We start from the raw sequence: 18219 nt of genomic DNA, 5'->3' as shown, positions 1-18219 counted from the left end.
GTTGATGCAAATGTAGAGCTATTGAAACCACAAGGAAGACTTGGATAGAAGTTTTTATGCTGCCTGGAAAGTGAAGGGGAGGCAGGAGACTAAAGCAATGGAGGGAGCGGGAAGAGGAATCTGACTGACGTAAAAATGTCTGGGGAATCAGGAAGGGACTGGAGGTATAGAAAAAGTTGTAGAAGGCCACAGGACATGTGAACTGTGTTTGCCGTGGTTTCTCATATCTGCCAATACTGAATTTAAAGAGAAGCCATAAAAATAAGTTAAAAACTTGACTACATTAGGTTGACTCTGGTTAAAAAGTCTTGTTTGTCTTGTTGAAAAGTTTTGTCTATTCCTAGAGAAGGCTGCATGTGCTTGTTTTGTTGGAAGCTTTGTCAGTGTTTTCTGGTGTGTTCGTAAGTGTTGTTGTAAGCACGGGGCTGGAACAGAAGTGGTCTGGAAGACTGTTTCATGCCGCTCTTTACCCGGAAGCTGCCTCTAGAGCTGGGTTATGGCAATGCCTTTGCTGGACCCAGGCATACTCATTTAAAAGTTTCCTCTGTGTCACTCTGTCAGTCTGAGCCCCCGGCACAGTGACAAGGCAGAAGAAAACAAAGCAGAACAGCCAAAAAATATAAATAAATCAAATAAATAAATAAATGAATAACTGGACTCGGTTTATGTGAACCTTCTCTACTTTAAAATGTATACCTTTGTTTTGTTAAGTATGGCTAAAAAATCCGTTAAAATTAAAACTAATTTAAAAAGTTACTATACAACTTGCAGGGTCCCAGATGACCTCCCCACCCCACCCCCACCTTGCTCAACCCCACTGCAGCTCGCCGTTTCTCCTGCATCGGAGGGATGACAGGCCCGAGTTTGGACTTGTAACTACAAAGACTCTGCTTCGGCATCGGATCTGGTCTCTTGGTGGTCTTGGGGTGTCCAGACTCTGGGCACAGCACAGCCTCTTCTCACTGTGATCCCCCCTCCCACCCACCCAGGCTAGGCTCCCCAGAGCATCTGTAGTCGCCTGATGAACAAGTGTCCATCTCAGTTTCCATAGCAACCATTCCCTCCTTTTCTCTTCCTCCTCCCTTCCTCCCTCCTCCTTCCCTCTCCCCTCCATATTCTCCTCCTCGTCCTTCACCCTTCCCCTTCTTGTCTTCTCCTTTTCTTTCACTCAATTTAATGTTTTTCTAAAAATCGCCGCGGATCCTCACTTTGCCAGCAAGATCATCTAGTGCCCGGGAACGCCCCACTTCCTTCCCTCCACCCCGCCCTACGGTTCCCCTTCCTCCCCAGTCTCAGGACGCAGCACAGCACCTCCTGCTGACCACAGCCAGAGCGAGCCCTCGCGTTTGCACGCGGGCATCCTAACCACAGACAGGGGTGAGACCGATCCCCGGGTCCCTCAGAGCGGGGAGCCGTGCTCTCCACGGCCCAGCTCCACTCTGGATTTAAGAGGCACGTCTTTCTGTTTCTATGGTTTAGGAGACCGGCTTTGTGGCAAAAGCACCCTTTAGTTTGGGCTCACCCCTGAAGTCTCCAGAATTTTAAGGACACATCAAAAAGCTTTGGCATGCATAAAGGGCTATGTTAAGTGACCAAGTCTTTTCCCTAAAATTGGTTAGGAAATATCCTAAGGGTAGACAGCTGATTCCAAGAAACCCTTTAAAGTGACATTATCAAGTGGCTACCGGGGCGCTGGGGATTTTGAGAGCAGCGAGGGTGAGCCACCCCCCAGAGCTGGCTGCGTGGGGATTTCCCAGGAGGCTCCGCTCAGTTGAGTCACAAGTTCTGTGTTTGACCTGTGGTCTTCGGGAGCGAGCTGCAGAACATCACTGAGCTTCTGGAGGAGCAGAAGGTTTTTTGCTGCCCTGAGATCACAGGTTTGTCTACTCGGGGCTGGTGGGGGAAGTAGAGAAGTAACGATGGACTGTGTTGACTACTGAGCTCTAGACTTTTCTCCCTATAGCTTCTATCTCATAGTCCCCTATATAAAGACCCAGAAAAATGAATTCGGTCCCTCCCACATCTTCTCTTTTCAAGACAGGCTCTCATGTAGTAGCCCAGTCTAGTCTCAAGCTCTCTGTATAGCCAAGGATGATCCTGAATTTCTGACTCTCCTCTTCCATGTCTTGGATGCTGGGATTACAGATGTCAACCACTGTGCCTGACTGAGTGCTAGGGATGGAACCCAGGGCTTCATGCATGACAGACGGTCTTTCCACCAGCTGAGCATCACCTCTAGCCTCAGGATTTTTTAATTGCTGGTTTTATTTGGTTTTTCTTTCTTTTTTTTACAAGCTTCAAATCTCAAAATTGGCAAGTGCAGGTTTGTGCTTATGATCTTCCAAAATTGGAACAACTAAATTTCCAGTCAAAGAGGGCAGAGCAACAACCATGGGTTCCTTCTCGCTGAGGGGACCCATTAGATGGCATTCATCATCGGAACTGTGCTTCAAGGGCAGCGTGGCTGCAGTATGGATGCCCATGCCAAGAATCTGAAAGTCCCCAGTGTTCCTGCTCTCAGTTCACCCTGGGCTTTGGCGGACATGCGCAAAGTCAGTGGCTGTTATAGAACTGACTCTCTGAGGATGGACCATGTTTCCATAATATTCCAGACTTTTTGAAAAATAGACCTTTAAGTTTTAAATTGTCTGTGTACGTTTGTATGTGAGTATGTACATTTGATGGCCAGAGGTGTAGGATCCCCTGGAGCTGGAGTTACAGACAGCCGTGAGCCACCCAACATGGGTGCTGGGAGCCAAACCTGGGTCCTCTACAAGAGCAGTGGGTGCCCTCAACCGCTGAATGGTCTCTCCAGCCCCAATATGCCAGTCTTAATTCTCCTTAAGACCCCGAAGAACTGCTAAAGTATTGGTGGCAATGTGGATAGTTCTGGAAGGAAAACCCTTCACACTGCTTATATTTTGCAGAATGACATCTGTTAAAGACAGGGTCTCATGTAGCCCAGGCTGACCTTGGTCTTACTTTGCAGTTGAGGATAACCTTGAACTCCTGACCCCCCGTCTCTCGAATGCTGGAGTCACAGGCATGGACCACCACTATGGTTTCTGAATTACCGGTGCATGCTAGGCAAACACCCTGCCAACTGAGCTACGCCACCAGCCAGAGGGCAGCTCGTCTGACTGAGATTCTTTTGGTATCTCCTTTGCTAGTGTCGTGCGCATGCGAGACTTTGTCATGGGGAATAGCTGTTACAGTGTGGTGGTAACTGTGCTGTTGGTGGTGGGCGCTGAAAAGCCTAGAGCCCTGCGGGATTCCTGTGACAGGTGTGAAGCCGGTGAGTCCCAAACTGACAGGTACATTTTCTGGCTGTTGGAAAGCCATCTCAGTTAGCCTGGCTAGAAGACCACTCATTCCCTTGCAGAGGCTTGTTGGATACAACCAATGGGCGGTGGGGAGCCGGCTGGCTCACTTAACCTCAGCACCTCAACTCTGCCATTTGAGCACCGTCAGAGAAGCTGTCTCAGGTGTGCTTGGAGGGTCCCAGGGCCGTCTCAGAACGGCACCCGGTGATTGCGGCTTTGTACATACAAGGTGCTCTCTGCAGCAAGGTGCAAGCAGGGGGCAGCATTGCTCTTCTCTTGGGTGCTGTCCTGTTGCTGTGACCTCCTCCCAGAGGAGAGCAACAGATTCAGGGGTTTCTCCCCTTGATTTCTTTGTTACAGCGGTTCTATGCTGTTAGTCCTGGTTGGTTGTGCCAAGGGCACCCTGCAAGTGCGTAGTCTTATATGCCAACCCTAAATGCCTATTGCCATGAGAGGACAAATGGAGCATTTATCCTGATTTCTCTGTAAAGATCACAGTGCTTTGAGTGGTGGCCGAGTGTTGTCACCATGTTGTGCTGTGTGTTGTCAGACTTGGACGCCCATGACCTGAGTGATGTCTCGTGTTGTTCAGGTACCTTCTGCAAGAAAGACACTCCGGTTTGTTCCAGGTGTCCGGCAAGCACCTACTCCAGCAAGAGTGGACAGCTTTACTGCAACATCTGCAGAGTGTGCGAAGGTGGGTCTGTCTGTCCGTTTTGTTATTATTATTTTTTGGGTTTTTTTTTTACAAGACAGGGTTTCTCTGTATTGTTTTCGAGGCCGTCGGTCCAGCCCAGCCTCGAAATCACAGAGATCCGCCTGCCTCTGCCTCCCAATTGCTGGGATTAAAGGTGTGCGCCACCACTGCCCGGCCTGTCAGTCTGTTTTGAAACAGGATCTTGTCATTGCCCAGGCTGAGCTGGAATCTGCGATCTTCAGGCTCCCCGGTCTGGAGTCTGCTTCAGACTGAATCATCTCTGTCTTTAGGATTGCTGGGGAGAGACCAGCTTTGGCCCCTCTTTACTAACGGGTCTTTATTTTGAATCTTGAGCCTCACAGGGGTGCTGACTCCTCTGTCCACAGCAGGTGTAGTCCAATTATTTCATGAGCTCAGGGATTGAGGGAGAACCCATGGAGTTGGCAGGCTAATCATTCATCTTGACTTTTCTGTCTGAGGGAGTGAAACTTAACTCCCTGGGGCCAGTGAGTGGGGGGGGCAAACTTAACTCCTTAGGACTGTTGAAAAAGGGAAAACACACACACACACACACACACACACACACACACACACACACCCTACCTCTTTAGGGTCTCACCATCATCTTCTCTCTCTGTTATTTCTTTTCTTAGCCCTATCCAGATGTATCCCTTCTGTCTCTCTTTGTCACGTCTGCTGCTCAGCCTGTGTCCGAGAACGTGCGGAGGGTGTCAGGGATTGACAACACAGAGACTCGTTCAATGATGTAAAGAGAACTTTAAACAGGCTCCAAAAAGGTTCAAGAAAACCTCCTAAGAAAAGCTCCCACCAGAGAAGCTTCTCCTCTCTCCTCTCCCCTGGCTGGTTCTGCTCTGACACCAGAGGTGGATGTGTGTGGGTTTTTAAGGTGCGATTAGTCTTTGGACAAGGTCGAGGTCAGGGCGGTTTCCGTGGGAAGGCCTTTCCCAGGAACTTATTGTATCGTTTTTAGTAAACATGTTTTTACTAAACATTGTCTTACAGCTGCCTACTCCCAGGCAGAAGGGGAAGTGGGTCTCTGCTCAAGGTCTGGTGTTCCCACATCTCTTGATGTCTTCCTTTTAACTAACTTCTCCCTTACGGCTTACAGATTCTATCCCAGCAAAATCTTTCAAGCAGTGCAAAAATTATAATGAGGTTACTTACTATTTTAAGTGAATGATTACACTGAATACAAGTAAAAAACATCATGTTTTTCATTTCATTTACATGAGTTTTTTTTTTTTTTAAGACAGGGTTTGTCTGTGTAGCTTTGGAGCCTGTCCTGGAACTCACTCTGTAGACCAGGCTGGCTTTGAACTCACAGCGATCCGCCTGCCTCTGCCTCCCAAGTGCTGGGATTAAAGGCTGCGCCACCACCTTGTTATAGATTAACAGAGGGCAAGCAAGCTATTTCTCTCAGTCAGTTCTTTGGCTAGCGAGCTGTATTTTGCAGTTACAAAGAAAGGACCAATCATTTTATGTTTTTAATCTCAAAAGGCAATCTCTTAAGGAAGAATTATAAATCTAAATTTTTATGTGAAAAAGAACCAGTCAGCTCTATTTTAAATCCTCAGGGTGCATGCCCATTCATCAACAGGTTTTTTTTTTTATGTCAGGAGCTGAGAACAGAAATGGTTACAAGGTATTAATCATCCCCCTTGATCACCAACCCATCCCAGCAGCAAAGGTGCCTCGGTCATCAATAGCCAGGCTGTCATCGTTCTCGTCCCCTGACCCCAACGAGTCCCTACTCAACTATTAAAAGTGTGCCTTTTAAAATGGTTTCCTAAGATTTTTCTTTAACCTCAAAGCCATTAACAAAATCATCTTAACCTAACCTTAAGTCATTATTTAAAGCTTTGTTCCAGCTGTGATGCACGCTGAAACCCACGAACACATCTCTCAACATTAAGTTGAAAAGAACTTGAGTTAGGTTAGCTCCTGGGACTCAGTTGCTTTCCTTGGTCATTAATCTAAGCCAGAGTCTATATGACCTCTCGAGAGAAACTAGCCGTGTGACACTTCCCTGTTCTAATTTTCTGTTCTCCACAGCCCCTGCTTTATCAGGGGCAGAGGCAATACCATATCATGCTTTTACCTGTATTAGTTTTCCCACTAAACTGACCTCTATCGCAATCCTTTACTATATTTATTAAAGACCCTCAGTCATCCAAATCCTATTTAAACTAACACTGTTGTTATATGTAATCATTGCTTCAGTTAAACAGTACAGCTTAGGAGGAAATCATCTTCATAGTAATCCATGGATAAAAATGCCCAGTAGAGCCGGGCATTGGTGGCGCATGCCTTTAATCCCAGCACTAGGGAAGCAGAGGCAGAAGGATCTCTCTGAGTTCCAGGCCAGCCTTGTCTACAGAGCGAGTTCCAGGACAGCCTCCAAAACAATACAGAGAAACCCTGCCTCGAAAAAACAAACAAACAAAAACCTCCCAGTAGAAAGGGATATTTCTATGAGATAATCACACCACATTAAGGGCAGCGGGGATCTCCCCACACCCAGTCACACCATGCCTGATACCAGAGAAAAGTGGCAGCAGCAAACATGTAAAGACGCAGCAGTAGCCAGAGACATTCTGGGGCCGAGGCTCTCTGGCCTTGCCTATCTGAGATCCACCCGTCAGTGCCTTGCATGCCGGTGGGCCGTTCCTCTCAAGTCAGCTTCCGCCTGCTGTCCCTCTGACATGGCCACCAGTAAGCTATCATCTTGGCTGAATTTTTAGAATAATAGAGAAAATACTCGTTTGACATGAGAGGCTTTTGTTGTTGTTCACAAAAAGACAGTAAATAGGTGAATACGACATTTCTAAAGTTATAATGTTATAACTAACATTATAAGAAGAACAATGGATACATACACACACACACACACACACACTCACACACACACTAAACTGCAGAATACGCATTTGTTTCTTGTTCCGGAGGTCACGGGTAACACAGAGCTGGGGCTTTGTAGGTTATTTCAGGTTCAAGAAGCTTTGCTCCCCGACCAGTGACGCAGAGTGTGAGTGCATCGAGGGACTCCACTGCCTGGGACCAAAGTGTGCCTGGTGTGAAAAGGATTGCAAGCCGGGTCAAGAGTTAACAGAGCAGGGTAGGTTTGCTCTCCCCACCCAGCCCGCCTTTGTGATGGAGACACGTTTCTCCTGGCTTGAGAGCCTTCACCGAGTTGCAGTATGGGGGGGGGGGGCTAATACCGTGTTTTAATTATATTCCATTATATGTTCTTTTGTGTTTCTGTAAATTAATGTAATTAGAAACCAGGGCATTTTGTTAATCATCAGAGCCTTGCGTTTTTACACATTTTAGATATACACAATATCCCTCATACGATCAGATTGAAAATGAGCAATCTCAGGGTTTTAATTCAATAACCACTAAGCAGGGGCTGGAGAGACAATGGCTCAGTGACTGCTGCTGTTACAGAGGACTCAAGTTCAGTTCCCAGCACCCACATCAGGCAGCTCACAAAGGCCTGTAACTCCAGCTCTGGGGAATCCGATGCCCCCTACTGGACTCTGCAGGCATCTGCACACAAATGCACATATGCGCGTAAAGATACATGCATACATACATGTGAATAAAAAGTTAAATCCTTAAAATACTCACGGAGCAATTTGCACAGGTAACTTGAGACACCAAGCCGCTGGTTTATCACAAGGGAATTTTTAAAATGGTAAAAAGCCTCCTATTGATTCTTAACTTGTCTTCAAGGTTGTAAAAACTGTGGCTTTGGGACATTTAACGATAAGAACGGTCATGGCGCCTGTCGGCCCTGGACAAAGTACGTATACATTCTCATTCTTCTCATAACACGAAAAGCACAAGGTAAACCGAAAAACAAATTGGAAAAAGGACATTGTCATTGGAGTGTAGATCTGCAGCAACACACCTTAGGTGACAGGGGAACTCTGTGGGTCATAGAGTCTTGTATGAATGTGGGTCTTCAGTTCTGTCTCTTTCTGAGCTCTTGGTTGTTCTTCTGTGACTGGCTGGCCCATGTCACGTGCTCAGGGTCATACATATAGGGTGTGATGGCCACTGGAGGGACACAGCCAGCAGCAGAGATCCGAATGGACTTGCAAGGTTGGCACTGGCCCAGTAAGGTTTGATGGTGCCTAGGACAACAGTGGGCATGGGACATGCTGGCCCGGAGAGAGTGGAGGCAGACTGGCAGTCACATGCCCTGCCGACAAAAGCCACATTTTAAATGCCTGTCATCTTTTCCTGCTTGGTTCCCTTTAGTAGAAAGCCAGTTTTATTGTTACTTTGGTTACATATTTGCAACGTTTTACAAGCACACTGGTGGGCAACAGACTAGGATATTTTTTAAAGAGGTCTTTCAGCTAAAATTGATTAGAATGTTTAGGTGAGTGCGTGTAGAATGGGGACATGGACATGGCTCTCAGGGAGAAGAAAAAGGCCAGGCGTTGGTTGTGCATGCCTTTAATCCCAGCTCTCAAGAGGCAGAGACAGGCGGATCTCTGTGAGTTTGAGGCCAGCCTGGTCTACAGAGCCAGTTTAAGGACAGGATCCAAAACAATACAGAGAAACCCTGTCTCAAAAAACCAAAAAAAAAAAAAAAAGGTGGTGATGGTGGTGAGGATGGTGACGGTGAATATGGTTACTGATGATGATGATGGCAACAACAATTGCTATTCATGAACCGTATTTAGCACGGTGAGATTGCGTCCCTGGGACTCATTAATTTGCTTTAACCCCAATCCGGGGAGCACAGGCCACCCCTCTTTTAAGCAGCTGAGCAAGAGAAGGCTTGCATGGGATTTGCAGACTTGCTGATGGGTCGCTCTGTGAAGTGCGGACCCGAGGTCACCCCTGCTTTGTCCGAGGTTGCTGCTGGGAATCCCTGCTCGTGCTCCACACGTGGCCACATCCGTCAAAGGAGCAAGAACTAGTGGGGGGGTGCAGAGGGGGGGAGGGTAGGGTTGAGAGAAGACTCAGGGGGAGCATGTTGAGCCACACCGGCTGAAACTACAGCGTCATGGTGGCTCCTCCCCCCGGGGGAGAAAAGAACCTGGTGTGTGGGCGGAGTGGGGTTAAGGCCACAGCCCCCCTTGAAAGCCGAGGGAAACAGGTGTAGGCCAGAGAGTCGCCCGGAACTTTCTCACACCATCTGCCTGTGAGCCCGAGCCCACCTACCGCATCGATGGGTTACTTCACGGGGGTGACAAGTGCCAGGTGCTTCACCGTGCTCCTCTGGCCCTAAACTAATCACCTGAACTCTTTCTCTTGGCCCGTCTAAGTTGCTCTCTGGAAGGAAAACTTGTGCTGAAGGAGGGGACCTCGGAGGCAGATGTGGTCTGCGCGCTTGCTTCAGTCGGCTCCTCTCCAGGTGCTCCGACCACCGCCACGCCTGCCCGGTTGAGAAAACCAGGTGGTTGCTCTATTGCTATTAAACAAACGTTCTTTTTAAAATCGCTGTTAAGTAAGATATGGCGGCATCAGAACACTACAGAGGCCGAGGCAGGGGGTCGGCAAGTCCCAGGCTAGCCTGGGCTACACAGTAAGACTCCTTGAAAGACCTTATCCAAACAAGTGCACGGTTGTCTGTTCAGCACTGCTGGGTCCCCCAGCTCTGCCTGCAGCAGGCAGCTCTGGCTTGTTTTCCTGGGTGTTTGTCACTCAGTCAGCAGCCGGTGACGGTGACCCTCATCCCAAACAGACGACACACCCTTACAAAGGCCGAGCCCCGGGAACTAAAGGGCCTTGTGCTTTCTCCAAGCTCAGTAGTTCAGGCTACTTAGCTTCTGTAGAAGAGTCACTAACCTTGGGTTCGTTTTTTAAAAGTCGCTTAGGTCTGGGACTTGGAATGTGACTCAGCTGGTAGAGCCCTTGTCTTGCGTGTTGGAAAGGCCTGGAACTGTGTGAATCTGAGCGCCGGTGGTGCACACCTACAGTTCTCCCACTCTGGTGCTAGAGGCAGGAGGATCAGGTCGTCCTCAGCTACATATGGGGTTTGAGGCTAGCCTGGGATACACGAGACCTTGTCTCAGAAACAAAACAGAACAAAGAGAAGACAGCAAAGTCATCTAAGCTTGTTAAGTCAGGGGTTGGAGGAGCCCAGGCTGCTGCCTCCCTGGAGGCTCTGTCTTTGGGGGGGGGGCGTGTGTGTTCAGGTCAAGCTTGTCCTCACCAAACACCGCATTTCTGTCCTTGCCCTAGAAGAAGGGCACCCCTGGCAGTTCCTCACCCTGTTCCTGGCACTGACGTCGGCCATGCTGCTGCTGTTCCTGATCCTCATCGTCCTCAGGCTCTTGGCGGTCAAACGGGGCAGAAAGAGATTGCCCTACCTGTTCAAGCAACGTAAGGCCAACACGGTGTGGGAAGCGGGGGAGGCAGACACGTCTGGGAGTCAGAGCAACGTCTCGGAGTGGGTTCTCTCCCGTTTTGGGGACTAAACTCGGGTCCTCAGGCTTGTGTGGTGGGGGTCTTTACCCACCCAGCTCTTGCAGGCTTGGATTCTTTTTTTTTTTTTTTATTGTAAGTTATGGGCATACAATTGGCTGACCCAATGGTTGCAAAGCCAGGACAAGCTTGTTCCCACAAGGATATTGTCTGAAGACAGTTTGGGTAGCTGTGACTTGGAGTAGGGGATGGGGAGGCTCCCTGCCCCCACTAATGCACAAGAAGAGCCCCCCTGGGCATAAGAATTGGGCTCTGTATGTCACTAGGGAAGAGATGGAGACAACAGGGCCCTGTGTGTGTGTGTATGCGTGTGTGTGTGTGTGTGTGTGTGTGTGCGTGCATGCGCACGCGTGTGTGTGACAACAGACACGTATGCCCCAGTCCCAGATAACTGTGGTGCACCTATAAGTGTGGGCACCCCCAGTCAGCCTGTGCCCACGGCACAGAGGAACCAGAGGAAATCATTACCTCAGAAGCTGGGGGAGACAGCCCAGCTTGTGAAGACTTTTGTTTTGCAAGCACACGGCTGTGTTAACACCCAGATCCATGCAAACAAGTGGTGGCCTGTGCTTGTTGTAATCCCAATGCAGTGACAGGCAGGCGGGGTCAGGCGGTGATGACAGATGGTGACAGGCAGATCCCAGGGGCTTGATAACCAATCAGCCTCACCTAGTTGATAAACTCTAGGCCAGTGAGAGACCCTGTCTCACAGAAAAAGTCAAGCAAGCAAACAGAGGGGAATCTCCTGACTTCTCTACACACACAAACACACCCCCACAGAGAACATCGCCCCACCCAGTGTTGCTTCCAAAGTTGGTAAACACACTTGGCCTCAGCTCTGGTCTGTACTGAGGAAGTGGGGAGAACTGGATGGCGCTGAAATGGGGGTAAGGCAGACTATGGTTTCACCCATTAATAAACTGAGTAAGATTCTATGAGGAGGCTGGGCGGTGGTGGCACGCACCTTTAATCCCAGAGCTCGGGAGGCAGAGGCAGGGGGATCTTTGTGAGTTCGAGGCTAGTCTGGTCTACAGAGCGAGACCCTGTCTTAAAATGAGAAAGAAAGGAGGGAAGGAGGGAAGAAGGAAGGGAGAGGCAGAGAGAAGGGGGGGGAACTCACCCACAGATTGAGCTCCAGTCCCCTGTGTTCCAAACCCAGCCTTCTACATTTGTTATGGAATGTGTCTGCTCTGAGTTTTTGTGTGTGGTGTGTGTATGTGCATACATGTGCATGTTTGTCTGTGTAGGCGTGCACACGTGCATATGTAGACATATGGTGTCAGGCACCTTCCTAGATCCCCCTCCACTTGGTCCTCTCAGTTGAACCCAGAGAGCATCATAGATGCTCCAGACAGCTTGCCCCAGGAATCCTGTCTCTGCCTTCCAGGGTCACAGTGACTACCACCTTGCCGGCCTTTATGTGGTGCTGGGGATCTGAACTCTGCTCCTCATGCTCTCAGGGCAATGAGCACTAGTTACTAGTTAGCTCAGGCTCAGGACAAGGAACACCAGTTACCTCAGGCTCGCGGCAATGGGCACTAGTTACAGAACCATTTCCCAAGCTTTGCTTTTTGTTTCTTTAACCTAGGGAAAAAGATGTGGGAACAAGTTAACTTAAGCCCTGTCCAAGTAGGTGGGGCAAACTGTTTTCCAGACATAATGGGGACCACGTTGAACGCCTCTTCAGCGGGGTGCGAAGCCCCATGTGGCCCACTTCCGTGTGAAGCCGGCTGTAGCGGCGCTATTTTTATCTGTCTGGTGGGTGGGGAGCAGTGGCTCATTGTGGTTTTGATTTGCAGTTCCTTGATGATGTCTGAGGTTAGATGGCTTTTCGCTTTGATTGGCTGTTTGGATTTCTTACTCTGAGAAGTCTTCCCACAGGGCCTTCTGCCCTCTCCTTATCAATGAAAGGGACTCTCATTTTCTGTGGCCTCTCCCCTTCCATCCCAGGCCTCTGTCTCTGGAGGAGACCTTTGAGCTTCCTCCCAGAGCGGCAGCAAGGTTCCCGTGAGGCTGTTTTCAAAGGTGTTGATCAGCAACGAGTGGCTTGGAGTCATTAAAAAAAGAAGAAGAAAAACCTTTTCATTTTTTAGGGAGTTGCTCATTCATAGAAAGTCACAAACAGGGAGCAGAATAGTGCCATCACACTGCGGCCAGGACAGCGGCGCACAGAACACACAGACTAGCTGTACGCCCCTCTATCAGATCTGTGGATTCGTGCACGGAAACACAGAACTTGTCAGGTGGGGCGTGGGGTGCTCGCCTGGAGCCCCAGCAGGAGGCTCTCAAGCTCAAGGCCATAGTTACATGACTCGACGGAAAAACAGGCAAGAAAGAACCCAAACTGTCCACAACCAGGGTCCAGCCCTGCTCGCCCTTCTGAGCCAGCCCTACTCTCTGCCCTGCTCGCCCTTCTCAGCCCTGCTCGCCCTTCTCAGCCCTGCTCGCCCTTCTGAGCCAGCCCTACTCTCTGCCCTGCTCACCCCTTTCTTAGCCCTGCTCACCCCCCTCAGCCCTGCTCACCCTTCTCAGCCCTGCTTGCCCTTCTGAGCCAGCCCTGCTCGCCCTTCTGAGCCAGCCCTGCTCGCCCCTGTCAGCCCTGCCCTCTCAGCCCTGCTCGCCCCCTTCTCAGTCCTTCCCACTCACCTATTTCTGACTTTTGACTCATGGTTGTTTTTTTTTTAACGTATTCATAATTTTATGTTACATGTGTTTGCTTACATGAGTTTTATGTGTATCACATGCATGTAGGAACACATGGAGGCCAGACCCCCTGGAACTGGACTTACAGGCAGTTATGAGTTACCACGTGGGTGCTGGGAACTGAACCTGGGTTTTTTGCAAGAGCGACAAGTGCTGAGCCACCTCTCTGGTCCAGGTTTTTTTCCTCTTACATGTTAAAAACAAAAAACGAACAAACCCATGGATACTTACGGGTAGGTTTCACGTGAACATAAGTTCTTGTGTCTCTTAAGAGAAATGCAATCGTAGAGTTATATTTTAATTTTTAAATTTATTTTATTTTGTGTGTGTGCACATGCCACTGTGAGCATGTTGAGGTCAGAAACAATCTACAGAAGTTAGTTCTCTCCTTGTGTAACACACACACAAAATAAAATAAAATAAAATAACCCAGAGACAGATACTGGGGTTCAAGCTTCAAGCTGAAGATCAGAGAAGCAAAGCAGCCGGCCACCAGCTGTCACCTCTACCTCAGCTCAGACCAAAGGGGTGATCCTCAGACTGCCCCTGACTTCACTGCTCCTCAGATTCTCTCAGACCGCTAGGCTCTCCTCAACGTGGCTATAATCTCAGACTGAATGCCTCTGCTTCTTATACCTCTCAAATCCTGGGATTAAAGGTGTGAGCTCCGATTCACTCTGCTCTTGGACTCAGAGCTCCATCTGCCTTTCTCCCGAGTCCTGGGATGAAAGGTGTGTGCCGCCACCACCTGACCTCTATAGCTTGGGGCTGGCTTTGCTTTCTGGATCCGCGGGCTAGCTTTAGTAAATCATAAATAATCTATCACCACACTCTTTGTTTCTGCCAAGCTGTGCAGACTAGCTGGCCCTCAAGCTTCCCCATCCCCCCCTCTCCATCCTTCACCCATCTTGCTATAGAATGCAGCATTCCAGTGCTTGCCTTTGCATTTGGTTTAAAAGTGTTTTCTACATTTCTCTCTCTCTCCCTCCCTCCTCCTGCCTCCGTGCGTGCGTGCGTGCGTGCGTGCGCGCGCGCGCGCGCGCGTGTGTGTGTGTGTGTGTGTGTGGTCACATGCAAGTCCTTGTGTGTACTTCAGAGGAGTCCCCGTGAAGGTAGGTGCTTTCCTTTCTACCACGTGGGTCGCAGGGGTCAAACTCAAGCTGTCAAGTGTGTGTGGCAAATGCTTCTACTTCCTGAGCAGCCCACATCCAAGAACCCTTCACTACAGCCTTGGTCTGAAAGGTTGAGCCTTTCCCCCAATGCTAGCGTCTGAAAACGTTTTACACTTTTGAATTTGACATTTAAAGCTGTGTCAGTGAGATATAAAGTGTCAGAAATTAAGGTCAAGATTTCTTTTTTTTTTTTCCTTCAGGTGGGTAGGGGGCTGTGTGTGCCCAGCTGTTCCAATGTCACTCAAAGAAAAGAGTATCTTCACCCCTCTGTCTACCCCAACCACTGGCTGTGCTTGTGGGGGAGCAGAGGCCGCCCCCCTCGTGTTACAGCAACAGCAGCGTGTCTATCCCAGCACTGCCAAGGCTTGGTAACTGTGGCTATAAAATCAGTCTGAGAGCTGCATGGAGAGCAGGGACTATAAAGTCAGTCTGAGAGCTGCGTGGAGAGCAGGGACACACCCTCCCTCTCCGTCTTCCTCCCCCACGGTTGCTTTAGCTCTTTATTCTAACACTTCCATGTAAGTTGCAAGAAATCTATGTGAGCTTGGCGGGAAATTTTGATTAGCGATTCCAACGAGAACATAGTGACTTTCCATTTATACTTCCTCTCATTTTGTCACTCTTTGGTAATTCATAAAGTGAGTCCTGTATGCATTTTTTTTTAGATTTATGCCCGGGTATTCAACTCCACCTCCCACATCCCCCACTTTTGTGTGTGCGCGTGTCTGTGTGTGTGTGTCTGTGTGGTACATATGTTTGTATGTTTTTGCATACATGTGGGCGTACCTGTGTGTGACAATGTGGATGTGGAGGCCCTATGTTGGTGTTTGGAATAATCTTTGGTTGGCTTTCCATCTTATTCATTGAGGCAGGGTCTGTTAGTCAAACTCAAAACTCACACGATGGCTAGCCTGGCTAGGCAGCTTGCTCTGGGGATCTGGTCTCATCTCTCTGCCTCCCGAGGCTGGGATTACAGCCAGGCTGCCACACTTACTTGGCCATTTTGGGGGATCCTAGGGAGCCAAACTCCAGGGCTCACCAGTGGGTGGCCAGCGCTTTAACCACTGAGCTGTCTTGCCTCCTCAGTCTTTCCTTGTCAGGCATTGGTGGTGTGCGCATTTAATCCCAGCACTCGGGAAGCAGAGGCAGGTGGATCTCTTTGAGTTCGAGGCCAGCCTGGTTCATAGAGCAATTTCCAGGACAGCCAGAACTACATCGAAAAACCCTGTCTCAAAACAAAACAAAGCAAAAACAAAAAGCAAATTTTTCTTAAATCAGATTTTTCTTTTTTATGTATATATGCCAATGTAAGTGCTGTGTGTGTGCATTGCATATCTCAAAGGGCAGATAAGGATGACAGACCCTGCTCCCTGAAGCTGGAGTTATAAGTTGTTGTGAGCTCCCTGACCTGGATGCTGGGAAGTGAACTTGGATCCTCCCTCTGTAAGAGCAGCAATCAATCTCTCTCTCTCTCTCTCTCTCTCTCTCTCTCTCTCTCTCTCTCTCTCTCTCTCTCTCTCTCTCTCTCTCTCTCTCTCTCTCTCTCTCTCTCTCTCTCTCTCTCTCTCTCTCTCTCTCTCTCTCTCTCTCTCTCTCTCTCTCTCTCTCTCTCTCTCTCTCTCTCTCTCTCTCTCTCTCTCTCTCTCTCTCTCTCTCTCTCTCTCTCTCTCTCTCTCTCTCTCTCTCTCTCTCTCTCTCTCTCTCTCTCTCTCTCTCTCTCTCTCTCTCTCTCTCTCTCTCTCTCTCTCTCTCTCTCTCTCTCTCTCTCTCTCTCTCTCTCTCTCTCTCTCTCTCTCTCTCTCTCTCTCTCTCTCTCTCTCTCTCTCTCTCTCTCTCTCTCTCTCTCTCTCTCTCTCTCTCTCTCTCTCTCTCTCTCTCTCTCTCTCTCTCTCTCTCTCTCTCTCTCTCTCTCTCTCTCTCTCTCTCTCTCTCTCTCTCTCTCTCTCTCTCTCTCTCTCTCTCTCTCTCTCTCTCTCTCTCTCTCTCTCTCTCTCTCTCTCTCTCTCTCTCTCTCTCTCTCGTCTCTCTCTCTCTCTCTCTCTCTCTCTCTCTGTTTACGAGACAGGGTTTCTCTGTATTGTTTTGGAGGCTATTGGTCCAGCACGGCCTCGAACTCACAGAGATCCGCCTGCCTCTGCCTCCCGAGTGCTGGGATTAAAGGCATGCGCCACCACCGCCCAGCCTGCAGCAAGCTTTCTTAGCCGCTGAGCCGGCGATCAGGGCCCAGTTCTTTTTCCTTTTCTGTGCATGTTTTGTTTTTGTTTTTCAAGACAGGGCTTCTCTGTGTAGCCCTGGCTGTCCTGGAACTCACTCTGTAGACCAGGCTGGCCTCGAACTCTGAGATCTGCTGGGACTAAAGGCGTGAGCCACCACCGCCTGGCACCCCAGCCTCCCTCTTTTTTCTTTCAACCATTGGACGTGATACGGTGTCTTAAATCACGTGTTCATGAGATACTTGGGAAACTGGTTTGCGCCCCGTGTCTCTGACGCACGCACTCACTTGCTCTAAGAGCATTCTGCGGATTCCATGGGATGTCCTGCTTAGGCCACAATGTCACCTACAAGTAGGGACAGGGTTTCCCCTTCTGCAGGGTGGGAGACATTTCCCGCTGGCCTCCACGATTTCTGGCAAGAGACCTGCAGTTATCCCAGCAGGGCCTCTCAAGAGTCCTGTGCTTTAGAGTTTTGACTGTGACGTGGATTCCTGGACTCACCCGGTTTGAGGTTCAGTCAGCTTCTAGAACGTGTAGGCCTTGCCTCTTTACTGATGGAGGTGGTGGTGGATCAGTCACCCTCTCTCCAAATGTGCTTCAAAGCACTGAGCCCCGAATCCCTTCTCCTGCCCTCCAGGCTCCAGTGACGTGAATTTGGACCTCTTGTCAGAGCCCCACCTGTCCTTAAGGCTCCATCCATTTCACGCATTTATCCCTCCCTGGACTGGATAATGACATCGCCGCCCCCCCAACAACCTTCCTCATTCTATTGTGAAACATTCATCGGTCTTTCAAAATTTCAATTAGCGTCACCTCCCAGTTTAAAAATAGCTCCTGGGTTCCTTTCAATGCTCTCTCTGGGTCTCACTATGTCCCCCAGAGCAGCCTCCAGTTTTGAACACCTGTCCTCAACAACGCTCCCGCCTCTGTCTCCCAAGTAGCTGGGGCTCTCTGCGTGCGCGCCACTGCCCGTGGCTCCCCAGCCCTGAGTCTTCGTTTGTCTCTGATGTATCCCTACTTGCTTGCTGGGCACTTTGACGGTGGCCGCTTTGGAATTCTCACCCTAACATTGGCTTCACCCAGAAACCTAGCACCTGCAACTCAGCCGGCTCCCTTACATGAGATCTTCCTTGTTTCCTAGCATTTAAGACGGCTCAAGAGGAAGATGCCTGCAGCTGCCGATTTCCAGAGGAAGAAGAAGGAGGAGGCTATGAGCTGTGATGTGGCAGCGCAGGAGATGTGGGGGGTCCCTCAGGAGCAGTGAGGAGCAGCACAAGGACCCCGCTGTGCTGTTCTCAAACATCCTAGACAATGTGTAGACAAGCACCCCGCCCAAACCCCTTCTAATGCTAATGTATTTGTCCTCACTATTTTAAAATTATTTTTATTTTTAAACAACTTTGTAAGAGTGTTTTGTCCGCGCGTACACACACACACACACACACACACACACACACACACACACACACACACCATGTGATTGCTGATGCCAGCAGAGGCCAGAAGAGAGGGAGTTACGGATGGCTGTGAACCACCACGTGGGTGCTGGGAACTAAACCTGGGTCCTTAGCAAGGGCAGCCAGTGCTCTTAACCACTGAGCCATCTCTCCAGCCCGACCCTTGACGTTTTTAATAGGAGGAGG

The 18219-nt window shown here is 49.4% G+C and overlaps 1 protein-coding gene across 2 annotated transcripts; it reads left to right on the top strand.

The window, feature by feature from the left end:
• Nucleotides 1-1084: 1084 nt before the first annotated feature.
• Tnfrsf9 (TNF receptor superfamily member 9) lies at nucleotides 1085-17971 on the top strand. 2 transcript variants are annotated; one of them, XM_021232567.2, is made up of 8 exons: nucleotides 1085-1877; nucleotides 3171-3295; nucleotides 3916-4020; nucleotides 7019-7156; nucleotides 7777-7846; nucleotides 9327-9457; nucleotides 10249-10386; nucleotides 17718-17971. In XM_021232567.2, exons 2-8 carry the CDS (start codon nucleotides 3181-3183, stop codon nucleotides 17795-17797), a joined length of 777 nt encoding a protein of 258 aa, XP_021088226.1. In that variant the 5' UTR covers nucleotides 1085-1877; nucleotides 3171-3180; the 3' UTR covers nucleotides 17798-17971. The 2 variants fall into 2 exon arrangements, with proteins under 2 accessions (XP_021088226.1, XP_005079444.2); XM_005079387.4 differs by having other exon boundaries at nucleotides 1087-1877; nucleotides 10246-10386.
• Nucleotides 17972-18219: the final 248 nt, after the last annotated feature.

This window comes from Mesocricetus auratus, unplaced genomic scaffold (assembly GCF_017639785.1).
Source record: "Mesocricetus auratus isolate SY011 unplaced genomic scaffold, BCM_Maur_2.0 Super-Scaffold_100042, whole genome shotgun sequence".
Taxonomy (NCBI): Eukaryota; Metazoa; Chordata; class Mammalia; order Rodentia; family Cricetidae; genus Mesocricetus; species Mesocricetus auratus.
The sequence above is the reverse complement of the archived record's forward strand: the minus strand, read 5'-3'. Positions and strand labels throughout refer to the sequence as shown.